Source organism: Malus domestica, chromosome 12, assembly GCF_042453785.1.
Source record: "Malus domestica chromosome 12, GDT2T_hap1".
Lineage (NCBI taxonomy): Eukaryota > Viridiplantae > Streptophyta > Magnoliopsida > Rosales > Rosaceae > Malus > Malus domestica.
Genome location: NC_091672.1, coordinates 24,635,418 through 24,652,211, shown reverse-complemented (window position 1 = coordinate 24,652,211; position 16,794 = coordinate 24,635,418). Strand labels below are relative to the sequence as shown.

The 16,794-nt window shown below is 40.2% G+C and overlaps 3 protein-coding genes across 5 annotated transcripts; 1 reads left to right on the top strand and 2 right to left on the bottom strand.

Annotated features, from left to right (window-relative positions):
- Nucleotides 1-626: 626 nt before the first annotated feature.
- Nucleotides 627-2,982, top strand: LOC103423498 (lectin-domain containing receptor kinase VI.3-like). Its single transcript, XM_008361580.4, has one exon. It carries the CDS (start codon nt 851-853, stop codon nt 2,873-2,875), a length of 2,025 nt encoding a protein of 674 aa, XP_008359802.2. The 5' UTR covers nt 627-850; the 3' UTR covers nt 2,876-2,982.
- On the bottom strand, nt 2,890-6,881 carry LOC103423499 (importin subunit beta-1-like). Of its 2 annotated transcripts, none has more exons than XM_029089686.2 (3): nt 6,574-6,881; nt 3,582-5,987; nt 2,890-3,452 (listed from the first exon to the last, which is right to left on the bottom strand). In XM_029089686.2, exons 2-3 carry the CDS (start codon nt 5,978-5,980, stop codon nt 3,254-3,256), a joined length of 2,598 nt encoding a protein of 865 aa, XP_028945519.1. In that variant the 5' UTR covers nt 5,981-5,987; nt 6,574-6,881; the 3' UTR covers nt 2,890-3,253. The 2 variants fall into 2 exon arrangements, with proteins under 2 accessions (XP_028945519.1, XP_028945520.1); XM_029089687.2 differs by having other exon boundaries at nt 3,582-5,990; nt 6,574-6,868.
- A 119-nt stretch (nt 6,882-7,000) lies between these two features.
- On the bottom strand, nt 7,001-13,081 carry LOC103450683 (ethylene-overproduction protein 1-like). 2 transcript variants are annotated; one of them, XR_003767295.2, is made up of 5 exons: nt 10,566-13,049; nt 9,935-10,226; nt 9,545-9,854; nt 8,133-8,736; nt 7,001-7,457 (listed from the first exon to the last, which is right to left on the bottom strand). XR_003767295.2 is itself a non-coding variant. In XM_008390059.4 (4 exons), the coding sequence occupies exons 1-4, from the start codon at nt 12,584-12,586 to the stop codon at nt 8,504-8,506; spliced, it is 2,856 nt and encodes a 951-aa protein (XP_008388281.3). In that variant the 5' UTR covers nt 12,587-13,081; the 3' UTR covers nt 7,943-8,503. The 2 variants fall into 2 exon arrangements, 1 of the variants encoding a protein (XP_008388281.3); XM_008390059.4 differs by lacking the exon at nt 7,001-7,457 and having other exon boundaries at nt 7,943-8,736; nt 10,566-13,081.
- Between the last annotated feature and the right edge of the window lie 3,713 nt (nt 13,082-16,794).

Here is a 16,794-nt window from a genome sequence, read left to right as displayed (position 1 = left end):
TTTGCACTCAAAAGTGGATATGGACAATGACAGAGGCACCTAAGACCCAGGAGTCTGCGGGCTCCATTAAGGTAGTGTGTAGAGAGAAAAAAAAAACGAATTTTTGATATTTAACTTTAACTTATTAGTTGTAATTTTAATATAATATGCACAACAAGCTATAATTAAAAAATAATAATGTCTACAAGTTGGCTGAATGAAATTTGAAAAGAAAAAGAAAAGCAACGAAACTATAGAAGATATTATACCATCTTGAATTTTTTTTCTCTCAAGAATAACCAAATGTTAATGTCGTCATTTCTAAAAAAAGTTTTTAGTTCTATCCTTGCATATGAGACATCCAACTTTTTTGGACACACATGTTTCATTTTTAAGTTTCTTTGGATACCCCGACTATCTTTGTTACGCCAAAAAGTAGACTGCCCAAGATCTGTAGCCACTCAATAAGCTGATTAGCAAGTACTTTTCTTCCGCAACACAAGGAGGTCAATTGCTAAAGGGCTGAGCACGTCAACGGTGGCAATTATTTGCCAATTGCCTTTTATCAATTGGTCAATACCTTCCATGAAGTTCCTTCTTATCTTGCTTACTATTTTTGTGTCCGTCTTGAGAATCATACCATATGTACATCCACACACACGATAACCACACCATATGTATGTCTACACACACGAGAACCACACCATATGCACGTCCACACACACAATTAAACGGGACTCCTTGTATTGGGATTTGGGAGGGTGTTTCTCTACATGCATATGCTCTAAACTTCGACCATTTCTAAGTCCTTCACCTTCTTCTCAAGCTACGTTAAGGTCTTGGACTCGCTTCTGCAATTCCAAAAACCCTAATGGCTTTAGCAATTCCTTTAGGTTTTCTCTTCTTGTTTCCCATGTTTTCTCCGGCTTGGGGAGTTGAGTTTTTGTTCAACGGATTCAATGGAACCGATGCAAATGACCTGATCTGCGAGGGGGCGACTATAATCAAGCCCTCCGGCATGCTCAAGCTCACGAACACATCACATAATATTACAGGCCATGCATTCTATCCCAAACATATAAACTTATTTGATAAAAACTCTTCTTCTTCGTACCCTAATGCTTCTTCCTTCAGCACACAATTTGTTTTTGCAATAGTCTCCCCAAGTTCCGGCCCCGGAGGCTTTGGCCTAGCCTTCACACTCTCTCCCTCTCCAAAATTCCCCGGGGCGGAACCCGGGCATTTCCTTGGGATTTTCAACTCCACAACTGACGGTAATCCCTCCAACCACATCTTTTCTGTGGAATTCGACACGGTGAACGGATTTAAAGAGAACTCCGACACTGCAGGAAACCATGTTGGTATAAACATCAACAGTGTGTACTCTCAAGCATCTGAACCGGCTGCGTACTTTGTCAAAGGAGCACACAAAGAAGAAGTAAACTTGGAGAACGGTGATCTCATCCAAGCTTGGATAGACTATGATGGCGTAGCTCAAAAGCTGAATGTCACAATATCTCCCATAAACGTGAAGAAACCAGAGAAACCGCTATTGTCGGAAACAATCAATTTATCTACTACTCTTCAAGAGACTATGTACGCCGGCTTCTCTGCATCCACCGGAGAACAAGCAAGCTCTCATTACATAATAGCGTGGAGTTTCGCGGTGGACGGAGTACCGAGACCAATCAATATTTCGCAACTTCCTAAACCGGCAAAAGAGAAAGACTCATCCTCTTACAAACCTAAAATCAAGGCTCTTATAATCGCCTTAGCGGTTGTGGTATCCATGTTGTTGCTAGTTTTGTTGTTCTTCACCTTGTACAAAGGACGGCATGATGAGTTTGAGAGTCTTGAGGATTGGGAGCTGGATTGTCCTCACAGGTTCAAGTACAAGGATCTTTACGCAGCAACAAAGGGTTTCAAGGCCTCCGCTGTAGTTGGAGCCGGCGGTTGTGGTGAAGTTTACAAGGGTGTCTTACCTTCTAGTGGATGTGAAATCGCGGTTAAGAAGATAACCCGAAATTCTATCCAAGGAATGAGGTCATTCGCCTCAGAAATTGAGAGCTTGGGAAAGTTGAGGCACAAGAACTTGGTCCATCTCCAAGGCTGGTGCAAGAAGAAGAAGAAACTCCTCATTGTCTACGATTACATCCCATATGGAAGCTTAGACTCGCTCATTTTTGGGTCCGAAGACAACTTTGTGTTGAGCTGGGCACAAAGATTCAACATCCTCAAAGGCGTTGCATCAGGGCTTTTGTACCTGCATGAGGAATGGGAGAAAGTGGTGATTCATCGTGATGTGAAGTCGAGTAATGTCTTAATAGATGCAGACATGAACCCGAGGCTAAGCGACTTCGGCCTTGCTAGGCTGTATGATCACGGAGAGATATCACACACTACATGTGTGGTTGGCACAATTGGGTATATTGCACCAGAATTGGCTCGCACAGGGAAGGCCTCCACACGCTCTGATGTGTTTGCATATGGAGTTCTGCTCCTTGAAGTGGCTTGTGGACAGAGACCTATCGGCTCAGGCGAGTTCATATTGGCAGATTGGGTTATGGAGAATCATGTAATGGGTCGCATACTGGATACAGTTGATCCAAATTTGGATTCGAATTTCGTTGTTAAAGAGATGAAGTTGGTGCTGGAACTAGGTTTGCTTTGCACTCACTACAAACCAGAAGCTAGGCCTACCATGAGACAAGTGGTTCGATATCTCAACGAGGATGAGCAGCTTCCTGAAGTCGAAAACTGGAACCTTGTTGATTCCAGGCGGGTCAGTGAAATGAACTCGAGATTTATGAATATCCTTTTGGGTGATACGATCACATCGTACCCTTCATCGTCCATAGGTGAGATGTCCTGCAGTTCCATGAACGCCGGCAGATAGTAGCGCTAATGTACTTTTCGACGTAAATTCTTTTCATTTATTACTTTTCGAATCAACATTGTAACACTTGTTTCATACAGAGATACATATTACAAAGATTATCGCAACTCTCTTTTAAGTTTACTAAACATTGGATTTGATGAAAACTATTGGCTCAACATGCAACCAAATCCAAAACAAAAGAAAGGACACCTTAACTGTAGCCTCAGTAAAGTGAGGATGTTCAAAGAGCCAAAAACCGAAAAGTACAGAGATGCATCCGTAATGCAAAATCGACGAAAACAAGTTTCTAACTTCCATGACGCCTATCTTTAGACCTCAACAAATACCGCTATTAGACAGAAATGATCAATTACTCACAAACGAACCAGTCACTTCTCATTGATTCATAATGCGCCTCACAATCGCATAAGCCCAAGCTGTTGTTTCACTTAGACTTTCGTCATCGGTTTGAAGACACTCCTGCAAAATTCCCTCAAAGAATGCAAAATCCCCAAACAGTGGCTTGATGGTTAGGCCAAGCACATCAACAAGGTCACCCAGCGCAGAAACTGCAGCTTTTGTCACATTGGCATCCCTATAAACAACGAACAAGGACATTGAATACGAACAAATCAGATTATAAACCCGAAAGACCAGACATTTCGGGTCAGAACACACACACACACACACAAATATATTAGAGAGAGAGAGAGAGAGAGAATACCTGTTTACGTCCCTTAAAACCAATTCTATAAACTGCAGGAGATGTTGGGCATATGGCAACATGACCTCAGGCTTTGAATCCTTAAAGCCCTGAAGTATACCAGAATAAGCTTCAAAGATGCTACACTTTAGCTGGTTTCCATATTCCATTAACTCCTCATCACTAGTGTCCATCCGAGCACAAAGCTCCGAAGCTCCCTGCATCATCTGCACTGCATAAGGGACATACTTCTCAAAATGTTCTCCAATTGCAAGACCTATGTCGCCAAAGACAGAGAATATGGGAGGCTTGACAGACCGGTGGAGCGCTTCACTTGACAAGTCCTTCATCAGGTGACTCATAATCCCATCACAGTACGGTAATGCCTTCTCATCCAATGCACGGAAAATGTCACCAACCACCCCAACTGTGATAGCACATACTTGAAACTCCCCAAAATTCTGCAACCCCATCTCCAAATACTTGTACAATTCAGGAAGGTACTTTTCAAACCCAGGCCCAGTTGCATAAGCCAGCGCACCAATAGCAAGCATTGCTTCCTCATGTACTGTAGAACTACGACAGGCAAACACTCTAAGAAACAGAAGCATTATCTGATCAGCTGCTTCCAATATAATACGCTTACTTTCATCATCACTGGTAAGCTTCTGAATAATAACCTGTAGAACACCACAAAAAGAAGCTTGCAAGTCTCCTTGCTTTTCCTGGTCATCTGACGATACAATCGAAAGTTCTAAAGTCTGGCCCAACTTATTCATAATAACAACAAGTAGTTGTGCTATAATTTGTGATGTTTCTTTAATATTAGAACACCTCACAACAGCATTCAACGATTCATAAGCAGAAGACCTCAATCTAGAATCATCACCATCTGTACGATTAGCAGTGGAAATAAGACATTCAATGATGCCCGGCACATACGGAGTAAAGAGAGAGGAGCAGGTTTCCTCATACCCCTGAGAAAGGTGATAGATGGCCCAACAAACCTTCTCTGCAACATTTGGGGCATCCTTAGTGCCTTCCGCCAATATTTCCACCACCTTTGGAAGGTTAGCAGAAGAAATCACAGTACCATCAGGACCGTGCAAAAACTCGAATATACGACTAAGAGTCCAGGCAGTAGTGTCTTTGACATGGTTATTTTCATCTTTCATTAACCTAAGCATAAAATCCAAACCTGAATGGACCAGAACAGATAGCTTCTCTATGCTTGGGCCTTCAAGTACCGAGCCAAATGCAAATGTAGCTGCCTCACGACAGTGCCAATCTGGCTTCACTATGTTAGCCTCCACAAATGGCATCACAAGGGGCAGAATGGCATCTCCAACAGTCCTTGAAACAAGTTGTAGGCACGTCCCACCAGCCATCGCAACATTCCAAATGTTGTCATCTTGGTCTTGATTTTCTTCCTGTTTCAGCAAAGTTTCTAGCAACATTGGAACTAAAGATGACAAGGCTTTTTCTATAAATTTTGAATGAGAGTCCCCAGTGTCAGAGATCTCAAATTCTTGAAGCTCTATTTCTTCATCACAAATGGAGCTCCAAAACTCAATTGCTTGAAGGGCAACTGTCTCTTCATCCCCTTTTACAGCATTTGATGTAAGCTCAAAGAGAGCCTGCATGTAAGGCCCAAGCAACTCATAATATCTAGAAGCAATTGAAGCGAGACACTCAAAAGCAGCCTGCCTAATTTGAACCTCCTTAGACAAGGCCGTCTCGCAGACCATCTTCATGATGAAATCCCGTTCCATCTGAGTGTCAAAGTTGGTTTGTGCGAACTCCAGGGCATTATATAAAGCCCTTATTGCAGCCAGATGAACTTCAGGGCTATTTTCAGCAAGGTTCATTCCCTGGACTACAGCAGTAAGAACATTGTTCACCTCGCCTTGCTCAAGATCTTGATGAGATATCTCCTCACATACATAACCAAGTGCTTCCAAGGTTGACTGCTTCAAACCAGCTGCACTATCTCGCTGAGTCATATTGTTGAGCAAAGACCCGATTAGGTCAGGCCATTGTTTCCTGGGAATATCAATAGATGCAATTTTTGCAATAACTTGGGCAGATGTGTGTCTTGCTTCCGGGACAGATGACCCAAGTGTCCTTAAGAGCAAGTCCTTAATTTGGGATACAATAGAAATATCAATAGCCATCCATTGTCGAGTAAGAATTTCTTTTGTACCAGCATCTTTGGCATCTAATGAATTCTTAAGCACAAGACCAGCCAACGTACGGGATTCAGTGGGTTTCTCATTGTTTGCAAGCTCAACGGACAACGACAGAAGAAAAGCAGGAAGGTTTTGCTCTTGGAATTGCCTAATATTAGCCTCTGCTTCAGTACGAACCCTTGCATCTGCTGATTGAGCTGCCAATAGAAACTGAGTAATCTCCACAGCCATTTCGTTCCTACTACAAAAGAAGAGAGAAGCTGAAAAAGAATATATAAACAGGAAAAAATTGTTTACTTAAAACCAATAATTTCTTAAGGCTATACAATATGTAGCAGACTATATATGTAATAAATTAAGAGAGACGTTATTCCCACTCCAATGTCTTATTTCTCCACCCATTTTTTGATAAAATTCTCAATTACAAGTTTGCCTATTTGTGAAATGACAGATAAGGACCTTAAAGGATATATAATAATACTAATTTGGGCGCAAAAAAGTAACAGGAGCCCTAGATTTACATTGGGTTGTGAAAGAAATGGGCAAAATGTAAGCTGAATTCGCAAAAAAAGGCATAAAGGTTGAAGATAGAAAGAATTATGGAGCGAGAAAGTGTGGATGTCTTTTTCCAATTAAAAGGTAAGAAGCTAGCAATTAATGATGATTGGATATTAATGGTAGTTACTGGAGGGCATAATCATACATTTCGAGCATCATTCATTTGCTGGTAGATTAAAACAAGCAGAAATAAACAAAATCAGCAGATCTATCACCACAAACGCAAACCGAAGTCCACAGATTGAGATTAGAAGAACGAGAATTACCACGTGCGCTAGCCGAATGAGTAGCAGCGGCGGCGAGCGAGCTCTAAAACCCTACTCGACGAACACGCAGAGCGAGAAGCGAGGACGACTTCGGCTTCTCTCTGTACGTTTGCGCCGTGAGAAGGCAAAGCACACAGAGAGAGGGAGGAGAGAGAGTGCGGAGGAAGATGAACTAATCGGCGATTTATACAAATGGTTGTATATTTCGAATATGGGTGGAAGAAGCGGGAGGGAGAGAAGAAGGGTCACCTAAATTTTTCTGAAGTAAGAACCAGCGGGCAGGGGTCTTGTGCCTGCCCGAGCTACCCGGGTCAACCGCCTTTGAAAACCCTAGTATTTGAAGTCTCCCACGTGTGAGTGGTTGTGATATGATTCAGTTCAGCAAATTACCAAAACTACCATTGTATTTTAGGATCTCAAGCGTGAGTGTGTGAACTTAAGGTAAAATACATTGCACAAGAAATATAGGATGACATGAAACACGTGTGATCGTTGGGATTCACACGTGGGCTAACCAGACTAATACCATAAAAAAAAGTTATAGCTATACAATACATCAAGTAGTACGAAGCTTATGATCTATTTCTCTTGCGTTTTACACTGCACTGAACTTGTTCATTGACAGGGCTTTTCACTCCACAGAGCTTATGCTTCATCCGCCAAGGGAAGAAAACCTGCACACCGTTCTCGAAACACAAGCCTCCGCCGTGCCGGTATAATTCCACGGATAGCGGAGTCTCTTGCTTGAACTGATTTGTGACACATTTAGCTTCAGTGTAGATGATGCAGCCAATGCAGTGGCATCCGGAAGAAACCGCTCGATGATGAAGTCCGGACACGTTTGATCCATCTCGTGGCTTGACTCTGCAAGCTTTAGCTTCAAGCTGTAGGTGAGTGATAAGAAAGGAAACGGTAAGAGGCAGTTCAATAAAAATAATTGCTGGACGGTTGAAAATTTATGGACATTTTGTGCAGTCCGTTTAGCTGTAAGTTCACTTTAAGTGGTCACAGGTGCTCAGGTAGAAAGACCCCTTTGTATGAAATTTGGAAGGGACCCCTTGGCTTACTTGGAAGGATCTTCTATGTATAGGGGTTGGCATAGGTCCATGTAGGGATGTTTTGTTTCAAGTCAATCATCTAACAAATTGGGAACTACGCACTAATAGAGCTGCTCCAAACTCTTAATAAAAAATAAAATCAGACAGACATCTTAGGCGTGCATCTAATTCTTTTTTTGATAAAAAGTTTGTAATTAGTTCTATCTGTGTGTATTTCCCGAAAAACAAACAAGAAAACAGAAATCCTCATACTCTATATCGTATGAGAAAAGTTAGTGCGGAGTGTCCAGGAGAAGAGGAGGATGCAGATCTGGCTCTGAATTTGGCACCAATAAGCCTCTTTGAAAATAAATCATTTTCGTGCCGGTTCTTGATGAAAACCGTGAAGCTTATACAACAAATGAGAGAACAGAACGACAAGATTACAACACATTGCAAACCACTTGGCAAAAACAAAGGGTAGACACATCTAAATTGGACAGACACACATCACAAGCTTACATGATCATGTACAAGATACTTTTCGCCTTTGGTTACTTCCGCTCCCGTCTTTGCTGGAGTAGTATGTCAGACAGTAGCAGCAGCAGGTCTCTGCGCTACTTAATAAGTTGATCCAATCAATAAACAGCTGATCTATTTACACGCTATCTTGCTGCTCTCTACTCTCCTCCGTGAATCCAAATTCTCTCCTTGCTTCCGCTTTACATACCCTTTTCCAAGGCCATGGGAATCTACAATTGTACGCTTCTAGAGACAAAATCCAACGGATTGCCCTATGCTGACAATTGCTGCCCATTCCCATGTTAAATGAATCGGGTAGCAACAGCATGATTGCCCCAAAGACGGTAAAGAATAATCGCTCCGTGGTTCTCTCACTTCTTTTGTTCATTGACACGTTCCCGTGCTTTAGAATAGAGTTCCTGAGTGTCAGCATGGTTGGGATCAAGACAGAGGGCTGCTTCACAGTCTCGCACAGTGAAAACAAAATTGCTCATTGACTCGTGGAATGCTGCTCGAAGATGTAGCAGTTGCAGGTCTAGCTTGAAAGTTATGGCTTTTGTTAGCTCTTCGATGGCTTCTCCTTCTTTGTGGTCATCCATCAAAACTGTTGGGCCATAATTCCCATGTTAGTAGTTCAGAGTTTTTTCACACTCACAGACACACTTTTCTTAGAAAAATTCATGGTTTAACACTGTACAGCTTTGATAACATAATCATATGAAGCAGATAACAGATCACAACCTAGGTTCATCCAACAGAATGTCAAAAAATGTTTGATCGGTTTTATATTTCCCTTCTTTTCGTTTTTCGGCTTTTCACTCAGAAGCCCTTGTTAACAATATACTTCAGAGAAAAACAATTCAAACCCAAAACTTTAGAAGGACAAAAAAAAACCCAGCTGCCTTTGTAAGGAGAAGGGCACCAAACAAAGTCCATAACTAAGAATCCTTAAGAACATCACAAGTGGATAGACGAGGTTTTATCTTTCTCCAGTTGAGCTCCTTAAGTGTTTTTTATAGAACTTACAGTTGTCAGGTTTTTTTTCTCTAATTTATTATTTATTAAACAATCTACTTCCATCTTTTATAGTAAGTTTGGCCAGTTAAACTGACGAATGCTTAGCAATTGAAACTCCAACGAGCAGAATGGGCCACTAGCCCATCTGCTTGAAGACCTAGATATGTCTATTCTAGTTTCTAAGTGATTGAATCGACATATAGCAGCTCTACACTAAGTTAAGCCCAAAGGATTTGGAATCAATAATGACAGGCATCTCTGTATATTTAAATAGTAAGAAAAACGCCATGGATGCAGTAGGGCGTTCATCTCTGAGCACTAAGACTAAGCATAAGCATCAACTTCCACTTAAAATGGCATGCACCAAACAAATGAGAACTATAGTCAGAACATACCTGCTGCCCTATATCTGTACGGATATGTCCTCAGGGGATCTAGTTGTGTTGCCATACTTAGATCACTCTTTGCCATGTCACGGTCACAGTATTCTGAACGTTTCTCAAAAGCTGATGCATTGTTTCGAGCCTTCTCTATCAGCTTTGTCATCTCATCATATGCAGCCTTGCGTTGATTTTTAAGATGATATACTCGTGCTAGACCCTGATGTGCTCTCGTATGCTTAATGTTGAGTGCATTTGTGTAGCAATCGGCAGCAAGATCCAGCTTATCAGAATCTACATAGACACTTCCTAAATTATTTAGTGCCTGCAGGATAACAGACCAATCTGATTAATTTGACGTTTAGATAACAAGATCGAAAAAATTATTCTTAGGATGACACTTACTTGTCCTTTTCTAAGACCATCCGAAGGGCATCTAAGTGCTTCCTCTAGAAGCTGGATCACATATGTTGAAGAATCAGAATCAAGACTTGAGTCTGCTAAAGCATATGCTTTAAGGAAAAATGCTTCAAACGATCTCTGGATAGCAATGGACTCCTCTGCCTTTGCCAATGCTTCTTCCCGATGGCCAGTGTCATACAAGATCCATCCTTCATAGACAAGCCTCTCATGCTCAGAACTAGAATGATTCCGGGCCAACCGCAGACTATGCATAGCAGCCTTTTGACAATTTAACCTACGATTTTCAGGAACGTCAGAGATGCTTCTAAAACAGACTAATATAACAACCAACGACATCAAAGAAGCAATAGAATCCTTCTCTATGATGTCTTAGGATCAGACGAGGTTTAGAATTCTGCCCAACATGCAATATAAAGTCCGTCAGGCACATACAATTCCTATGAACCAAAAGTGACAAATTCTACTTGTGTCAAGAACTTAAGATGTTATGTTGTGGATTAAGCCCTTCATACAAAAACAATACAACTGATTTTAAAAAAGGAAGTTAATTAAATCCACAAGCAAATTATAGATAGGCTAGTTGGTATAGTAATGTACGCTTTCTCCTACTTACCGCAACAGAAGGAGAGACTGCCTAAAGCGTAGAAGGCTCTTCCCAGGGTCATTTGCCAACATATGATGTACAACAGCTAGAGAACCAATATCATCAACAGAGGACCATCGATCATATAGTTGCATCCAACAATCAGCCTGACTCCACTGTTGAACAAAAGGGCAGAGCAGCTCTACCAGATGGTCACCATGCATTTTCCCATGAAACATCATGTAATTTGGGTCCAAAGTCAAGAGTGCCCGGACATCTCTGAGAGCTCCTTCAAAATCTTCGAGGGCAATTGAAAACCAAGCCCTCAATTCGAGACAATCAGGGGAGACCTTGAAACTAATTATCTTATTGATCTCTGTAATAGCTGCTTCAAACTGGTTCTCCTCCAACAAAGAAACAGCCCTATACTTGTATGGATAAGATAGAGTTGGATCCAAGTGAGTAGCGGTGCTCAAATCCATCATCTTTTCCTTTCCAATACAATACAGAGATCGCTCCTGATACATCCACCCAACCGGTGTATAATCAGAAATGAGAGAGTTCATTTGCTTGTAAGCCGCATACTTATGGCCACGCTTGAACTTGGCCCTTGCAATGCCCACCAAGGAATAAATATGACCAACCTCTACTGCTGCTTCAAACCACCACTGAGCATCTTTAAATTCTTTCCTCTCAAGCATCACAACACCCAACAGGTGAAATGCAAGTTGCTTCTGCCAACTTTCGGTGGCACACTCTGCCAGCCTCTCTAGAAGCATCACCGTTGTGTTCGATCTCATGTCATCCTCAATAGCAACCTGGCTCAAAAAATAATACAAAATGAAAGAAGAGTGCCCGGACATAGCCAACCTTTGCCTAGCTTCTGAAGTACAAAATAATCTCATCATATGAGAATTGTGCAACGAACTCGGTAGCTCCCTCAAAAACACCTGCAAACAAGCTGCCACGAGAAAATGAGCAGTCTCCTCCAACCCATAGTCAATCAGCAGCATTGCATCTTCCAGTTCACAAACCAGAGATGCCAAATGAGAATCACATGCCGTCTTCAACTCATCGCAACAAAACGTGTTTGCAAAGGATAGCAGGTCCAAAACAGTTTTCACTTCAAAAGAATCTACTCTTTTTATCCTGCTAAAAATCTCCACTGCCCTCATTGCCTCCACAGATATCCCATTCTGTGTGAAATTTATCTTCTCCCTTCGTGTCTCCGTGAAGTTACCATACAACATTGCATTAAAAGGCCTCGAAAGCGAAGCAATGTTGTATCGAACACACCTAATCTCGGCATCTCCAATACAAAACGACATATCACCATCCTCCTCCGAAGTGGAACATTCCTCATCCCCCATCACAAGATCATCATCGTCACCTTGCCCCTGCGGCGTCCTAGAACACATACAAGACTCAAAAACAGACTCAGGATCGTACCCGGAAACCAAACTAGCCTTCGGACATTCAACATTTCTACCACAACAATACATTGCTGACGACCCAATAAGCTCATCCTCTCTCCTCTCATACCTCAACCAAGACGTCAGCACCACCTTCGAGTGCACATCAACCGCGTGCTGCCTCGCCGACCTGAGGCTCCGCCGGAACAATTTCGGATCCGAAAGGCCCCGAAACGTCGCACATTGCTCCAAATACATCTTCCACTTCTCGAATTGGGGGCAAATCACAATCCTACGGTACACATCAGCTAGGGTTTCCACAAAATCGACCGATTTGAGGGATGGTTCGATTTGGGGCTCAAGGAGATCGGACACCGGCAGACCGTAAGGGAGAAGAGTCTCGAGCAAAACATTGTTGGCGGTAGGGTTCGGAGCCTGAAAACTGCCCCGACTCGCTCTGGATCGAATCGAGTTGACCCGGAGATGGTCGTAAAGAAGCTTGTCCCCCGAACCACCACCACCACCGCCGTTTCCGCCGGCGGCAGTAGCTCCGGAAGGATTAAGCGCGAAAACTTGACTTCCTTTACACCCATCCATGATCTTCAAGCTCCGCATTGTAGTAAATATATTATGCTGCATCTTCCAAAGTACCGAACTTTTTCAAATTTCCCAAACCACCCTCAAAATTCAAAGCTCTAAATTCAAACAAAATACAATTAATTCAATAAAATTTGAAGAAATAGATAGGTAATTGAGACCTAACTCATTGCCCAGCAAGCACCACCGTTTGGGCACCCAGAGAATAAAAAAAAAAAGGACACAAAATTGGAGGCGGGAACGATGGTGGTGCAGGCGAATTCGAGGTGGGGAAATCGCAGATTTTACTGGGTATTTTTCTTTTTCCCAAAGAAAATGGAGAGAAAGTTGGGGTGTTTTGAAGAGAAAGAGAGGAGGGAGAGAACGAAGGAATGATTGCTCACATTGACTTGCAAAATTTGCAGCCAGATGTGTTGAGGTGGAGGGTGGCCTGCCTGGCCGTTGCAACCGCGATCTCTCTCTTTTTTCCCTCTTTTTTTTTTCTTTCTATTTTTTCTGATTTTTCTTGTCTTGTCCGTCTAAATATGCAAAGCCTTTCCTTTTCTCTCTGTTTATTTGCTGTTTTTATTTATTTATATATTTTTATAAATGTATATATTTGCAGGTGTATTTTTGTGTAATGTCTGAGAGTGACAAGATGGATTATTGGGTATTTGTAGTGTTTTGGGACACAGGAGGATAGGCGTTAAAGTCGGCCTACCTCCCTCTCTCTCCGATCTTTGTTTACTAGAAAGACAGCTACAAATATTATTATTTAGACAAAGATAAATTTAGACGTAGATTAGCAAACAAGATCAAGTTTCATAAACGATAATTAATCACACAAAACTATACTATGCAGAGGTAATGTAGAAAACTGACCTAAAGAACTTCCATTAATCAAAATTATGAATGAACAAAATCAAAAGAATAATCGCATCAGTCTTCTTCTCTGTCAAAATTTCAAAACTTAAATTAACTATATGTTCAATGAATTAAAAGCAGAGGCTAATCTCTCTCTCTCTCTCTCTCTCTCTCTCTCTCTCTCTCTCTCTCTCTCTCTCTCTCTCTCTCTCTCTACACATACACACACATATATATACATAATTCAAATAAGGATTCTTTATTAAATTCATATAGGAAACTGAATACGTTTCCTTTAGTGTACAAAATATCAGTTTTCTATTGCAATCACACGCCAATAAGGATTAGCACTCCTCTTATGATAAAACATTCTTATTCAAATCGGACTCCAAGCAATTGGCCACTAAAACTCTCATTCTCATACTCGTTAGAGGAACAACCTCACCGCATAGCAGCCAATTTAGATGTAGCTTGATAGACTAAATGATATTTGACCTTCCATGCGTGTTTAATTACAATAACATCTTTGAAAGGAACCAAATGCATTGCATGTGAATATTATTTAATGAGTAATGCTACGCGTACCACATATTTTTACCATTTCTTTAATAGAAGTTGGGTCCACCAACATATGTGGGTTCCATATTTATTAGAAAGATAATACAAATGATGTTACGAGTAACATTTTTGTTATTTAGTACAAAAAATAGATGAAATTCGAGAGAGTTGAACGCAGGTGTCAAAACTTGTCATATAACATGAATCTCACATAATTAATTAGGAAAAATTGTAGTCTATGTTCACAGACATAGAAGTTTATGGTGATATTATGCAATTTTCAGTACTAATTAGTGTTTTCCTTGCTAATTAGCGTGTTAAAGTTTTCGCCTATCTTTCTCTCTTCCTCTTTTTTTCCCATAAAATGACTAAGAGTTTACAAAGAGAACCTTTACGACATTCCTGATTCAATTGATCGAAGTGCAGAGCTGAATAAGCAGCATATTGAAGGAGTACAACTATAATCTAAAAAAAAAATTCCATTTTCTTAATTCGAATAATAAACTTTAGATTATAGTTGTTCTCCTCTAGTATGGGACATTGCACATCATTCATTTGACTTGTATGGAGCCAAAATTTGGCCAACATAAAGTACCACTCGAGGGAGGTGGTGATAGTATTCCTCTCTTGTTGGCCCAAGTAAGAATTCTAACTCCCACAATAAGGTCCAGCAATGTTGAATGATCCTGAAGGTCATATTCGCATAATCATTTTTGGGCCAGGATTATGGGCAGTTCATCATCAAGTCCTCACATAATGTTGTAGGCTTTGTAGCTAACACTCATATGCTGGCCAATGTTTATTTATATATATTTTTTCTTTCAAAGAAAATAAATATTATGGACTATCGAGGATAAATTGAAACTCTAAAATCTTTTTACAGTTAGAACTTTGGTGTGTATAAATGTTGGCAAGATTTTTCAGTTTTTGAAAACCAAATTTCTCAGTTCTTTTCGGAAAAATTATAAAAGGATACTTAAATTTCTACAAATTTAGAATTTTAGGCATACCTCAATGATGGATGCCATACATGGTTAGTGATTGACGACAACGTGTCTTCTTCAATGCTTCGTTAAACGTTGGATTTTAGTCTTTGATCTTAGAATTTGTGGATTTCTAGTTTTATAGAGAGCAGCTAGTCTGGTGTGTGGATATGTGAGTGTAGAGGAAAACCTACATACTTTTAAGGGTGGATGACATTTGGTATCATAAAGTGTAATATTGAAAAGTATTGGATAAACTTATACTATAAGGGGGTGTTTGTTTGCCCTCACTAAACTTCACTAGACTGGATTGGTTTAACTAGGATTTCTAATCCGTGTTTGGTTGGAACAAGGATTAAGTTTAATGGGACTAAGTTAGACTCGTGCCGACTAAGTCCTTCACTACCAGTTCTTAGCTAGGCCGCCTGAAACATAGGGGATTGCTAATCCCGTCTCTAAAGTTGCGTACAAAGTCTGCACACTGCATCATCTTCACGCTACAAGTCGTCTGCTTCTCTGCAACTCTGGCCACCTATACCCAGATCTGAAACCCACCACACCCACCGCCTAATTTTCAACATCTAACAACCAAAATTTGAAAAGAAAAAAAATATCAATTCGATAACAACAACAAACTCAATAGAAAAATTCTTCATTTTTCGCAGAAAATTAAGAGATTTTTTGAGAAATCAGAGGAGGGGCGAGAAACAAAGTGGTTGTGAAATCCATGGTGCTGCAGAGAGGAGCCTCTGCCCGATTTCAATTTTCCGTGGGATTTGAAGTTGGGAAATCAGAATCTGTGGTGCCATAAATAATTTAGAGGAATCACAACAGCAAAGAAAAGGAAAGGAAAAAAAAAAGAGAACAAAAGGAGGGTGATGAATGACGCTGTTTTGAGGGAGGAGAGAGTGGAAAGGAAAAGAAAAAGAAGAAGAGAGGGAAAGGGTCGGAGCAAAATTAGGAAGAAAAAGGAAGATCAAAGGAAAAAAAATTAGGAATGGAGATGGGAGGTTTCGAGAATGAAAAAAGAAATAGACAGTGGTAGTAATAAAAGATTACTAAATATGTATGAAATAATATAAAATACTAATAAAATATGAATGAAAAAAATATAATTTTAGAATTTGTTGTTATCCTGTTTTTTAGTCTGACACTGCACCAAACGTTTCACTAAGCTAGTCCAGCTTAGTCTAGTCTAAGTCAGTCCAATTTAGTTCTTGAAGCTAATCTAGTCTGAGATAATCTGGTGCAACAAACGCACCTTAAGCTTGTAAAACGTAATTGAGTTATGATACTAAATTTGGCGAACTTAATTAAAAGTTAAGCATTAGTTATATTATTACATTTCTAATCTCAAGTTGGACATGAAATTCATATGACTATATAATTTGGCATTGGACTATTATTAGGTAATATATATATATATATATATATATATATATATATATATATTAACAATGGCGTATATAAAAATACTGTTTCTTCCAAGAATACAACTCTAGCATGTTTTGGAGCTCAAATAAATTATATATTGACAAAACGAAGAAAAAATTAATTATATCTTGCGCCTATCTCTTTCCGAAACCTATCGTGCAAACAACAATATTCCGCCTTTTTTTTCCATTCTCTCCTTCTCAATCTCCCTTTAAATATTTCTAGATTTTAACCTAGTTTTAGGGCTAGTTTGGTTGTACTTTTGAAGGAGCCAAAAACGCTTATGAGTAAAAACACTTCAGTTTTTTTTTTTAAATGGTCGTTTGACAAATATTTTAAAAGTGCTTTTAGTTAGAAGTATAAGCACTAACAAACATTTCTAAGAAGCACCTCCTTCTAAAATTGTTGTACAGAAAAAACAAGGAAAGCACT

Bases quoted from the DNA above. Each gene is read 5' to 3' on its own strand.
- LOC103423499 (XM_029089686.2), bottom strand. From the start codon at position 5,980: ATGGCTGTGGAGATTACTCAGTTTCTATTGGCAGCTCAATCAGCAGAT. The intron at 3,453-3,581 runs GTATTCTCTCTC...CGTTGTTTATAG, and splicing joins GTTTTAAGGGACGTAAACAG to GGATGCCAATGTGACAAAAG.
- LOC103423498 (XM_008361580.4), top strand. From the start codon at position 851: ATGGCTTTAGCAATTCCTTTAGGTTTTCTCTTCTTGTTTCCCATGTTT.
- LOC103450683 (XM_008390059.4), bottom strand. From the start codon at position 12,586: ATGCAGCATAATATATTTACTACAATGCGGAGCTTGAAGATCATGGAT. The intron at 10,227-10,565 runs GTAAGTAGGAGA...TGAAAATCGTAG, and splicing joins CAGTCTCTCCTTCTGTTGCG to GTTAAATTGTCAAAAGGCTG. The intron at 9,855-9,934 runs GTAAGTGTCATC...GTTATCCTGCAG, and splicing joins ATGGTCTTAGAAAAGGACAA to GCACTAAATAATTTAGGAAG.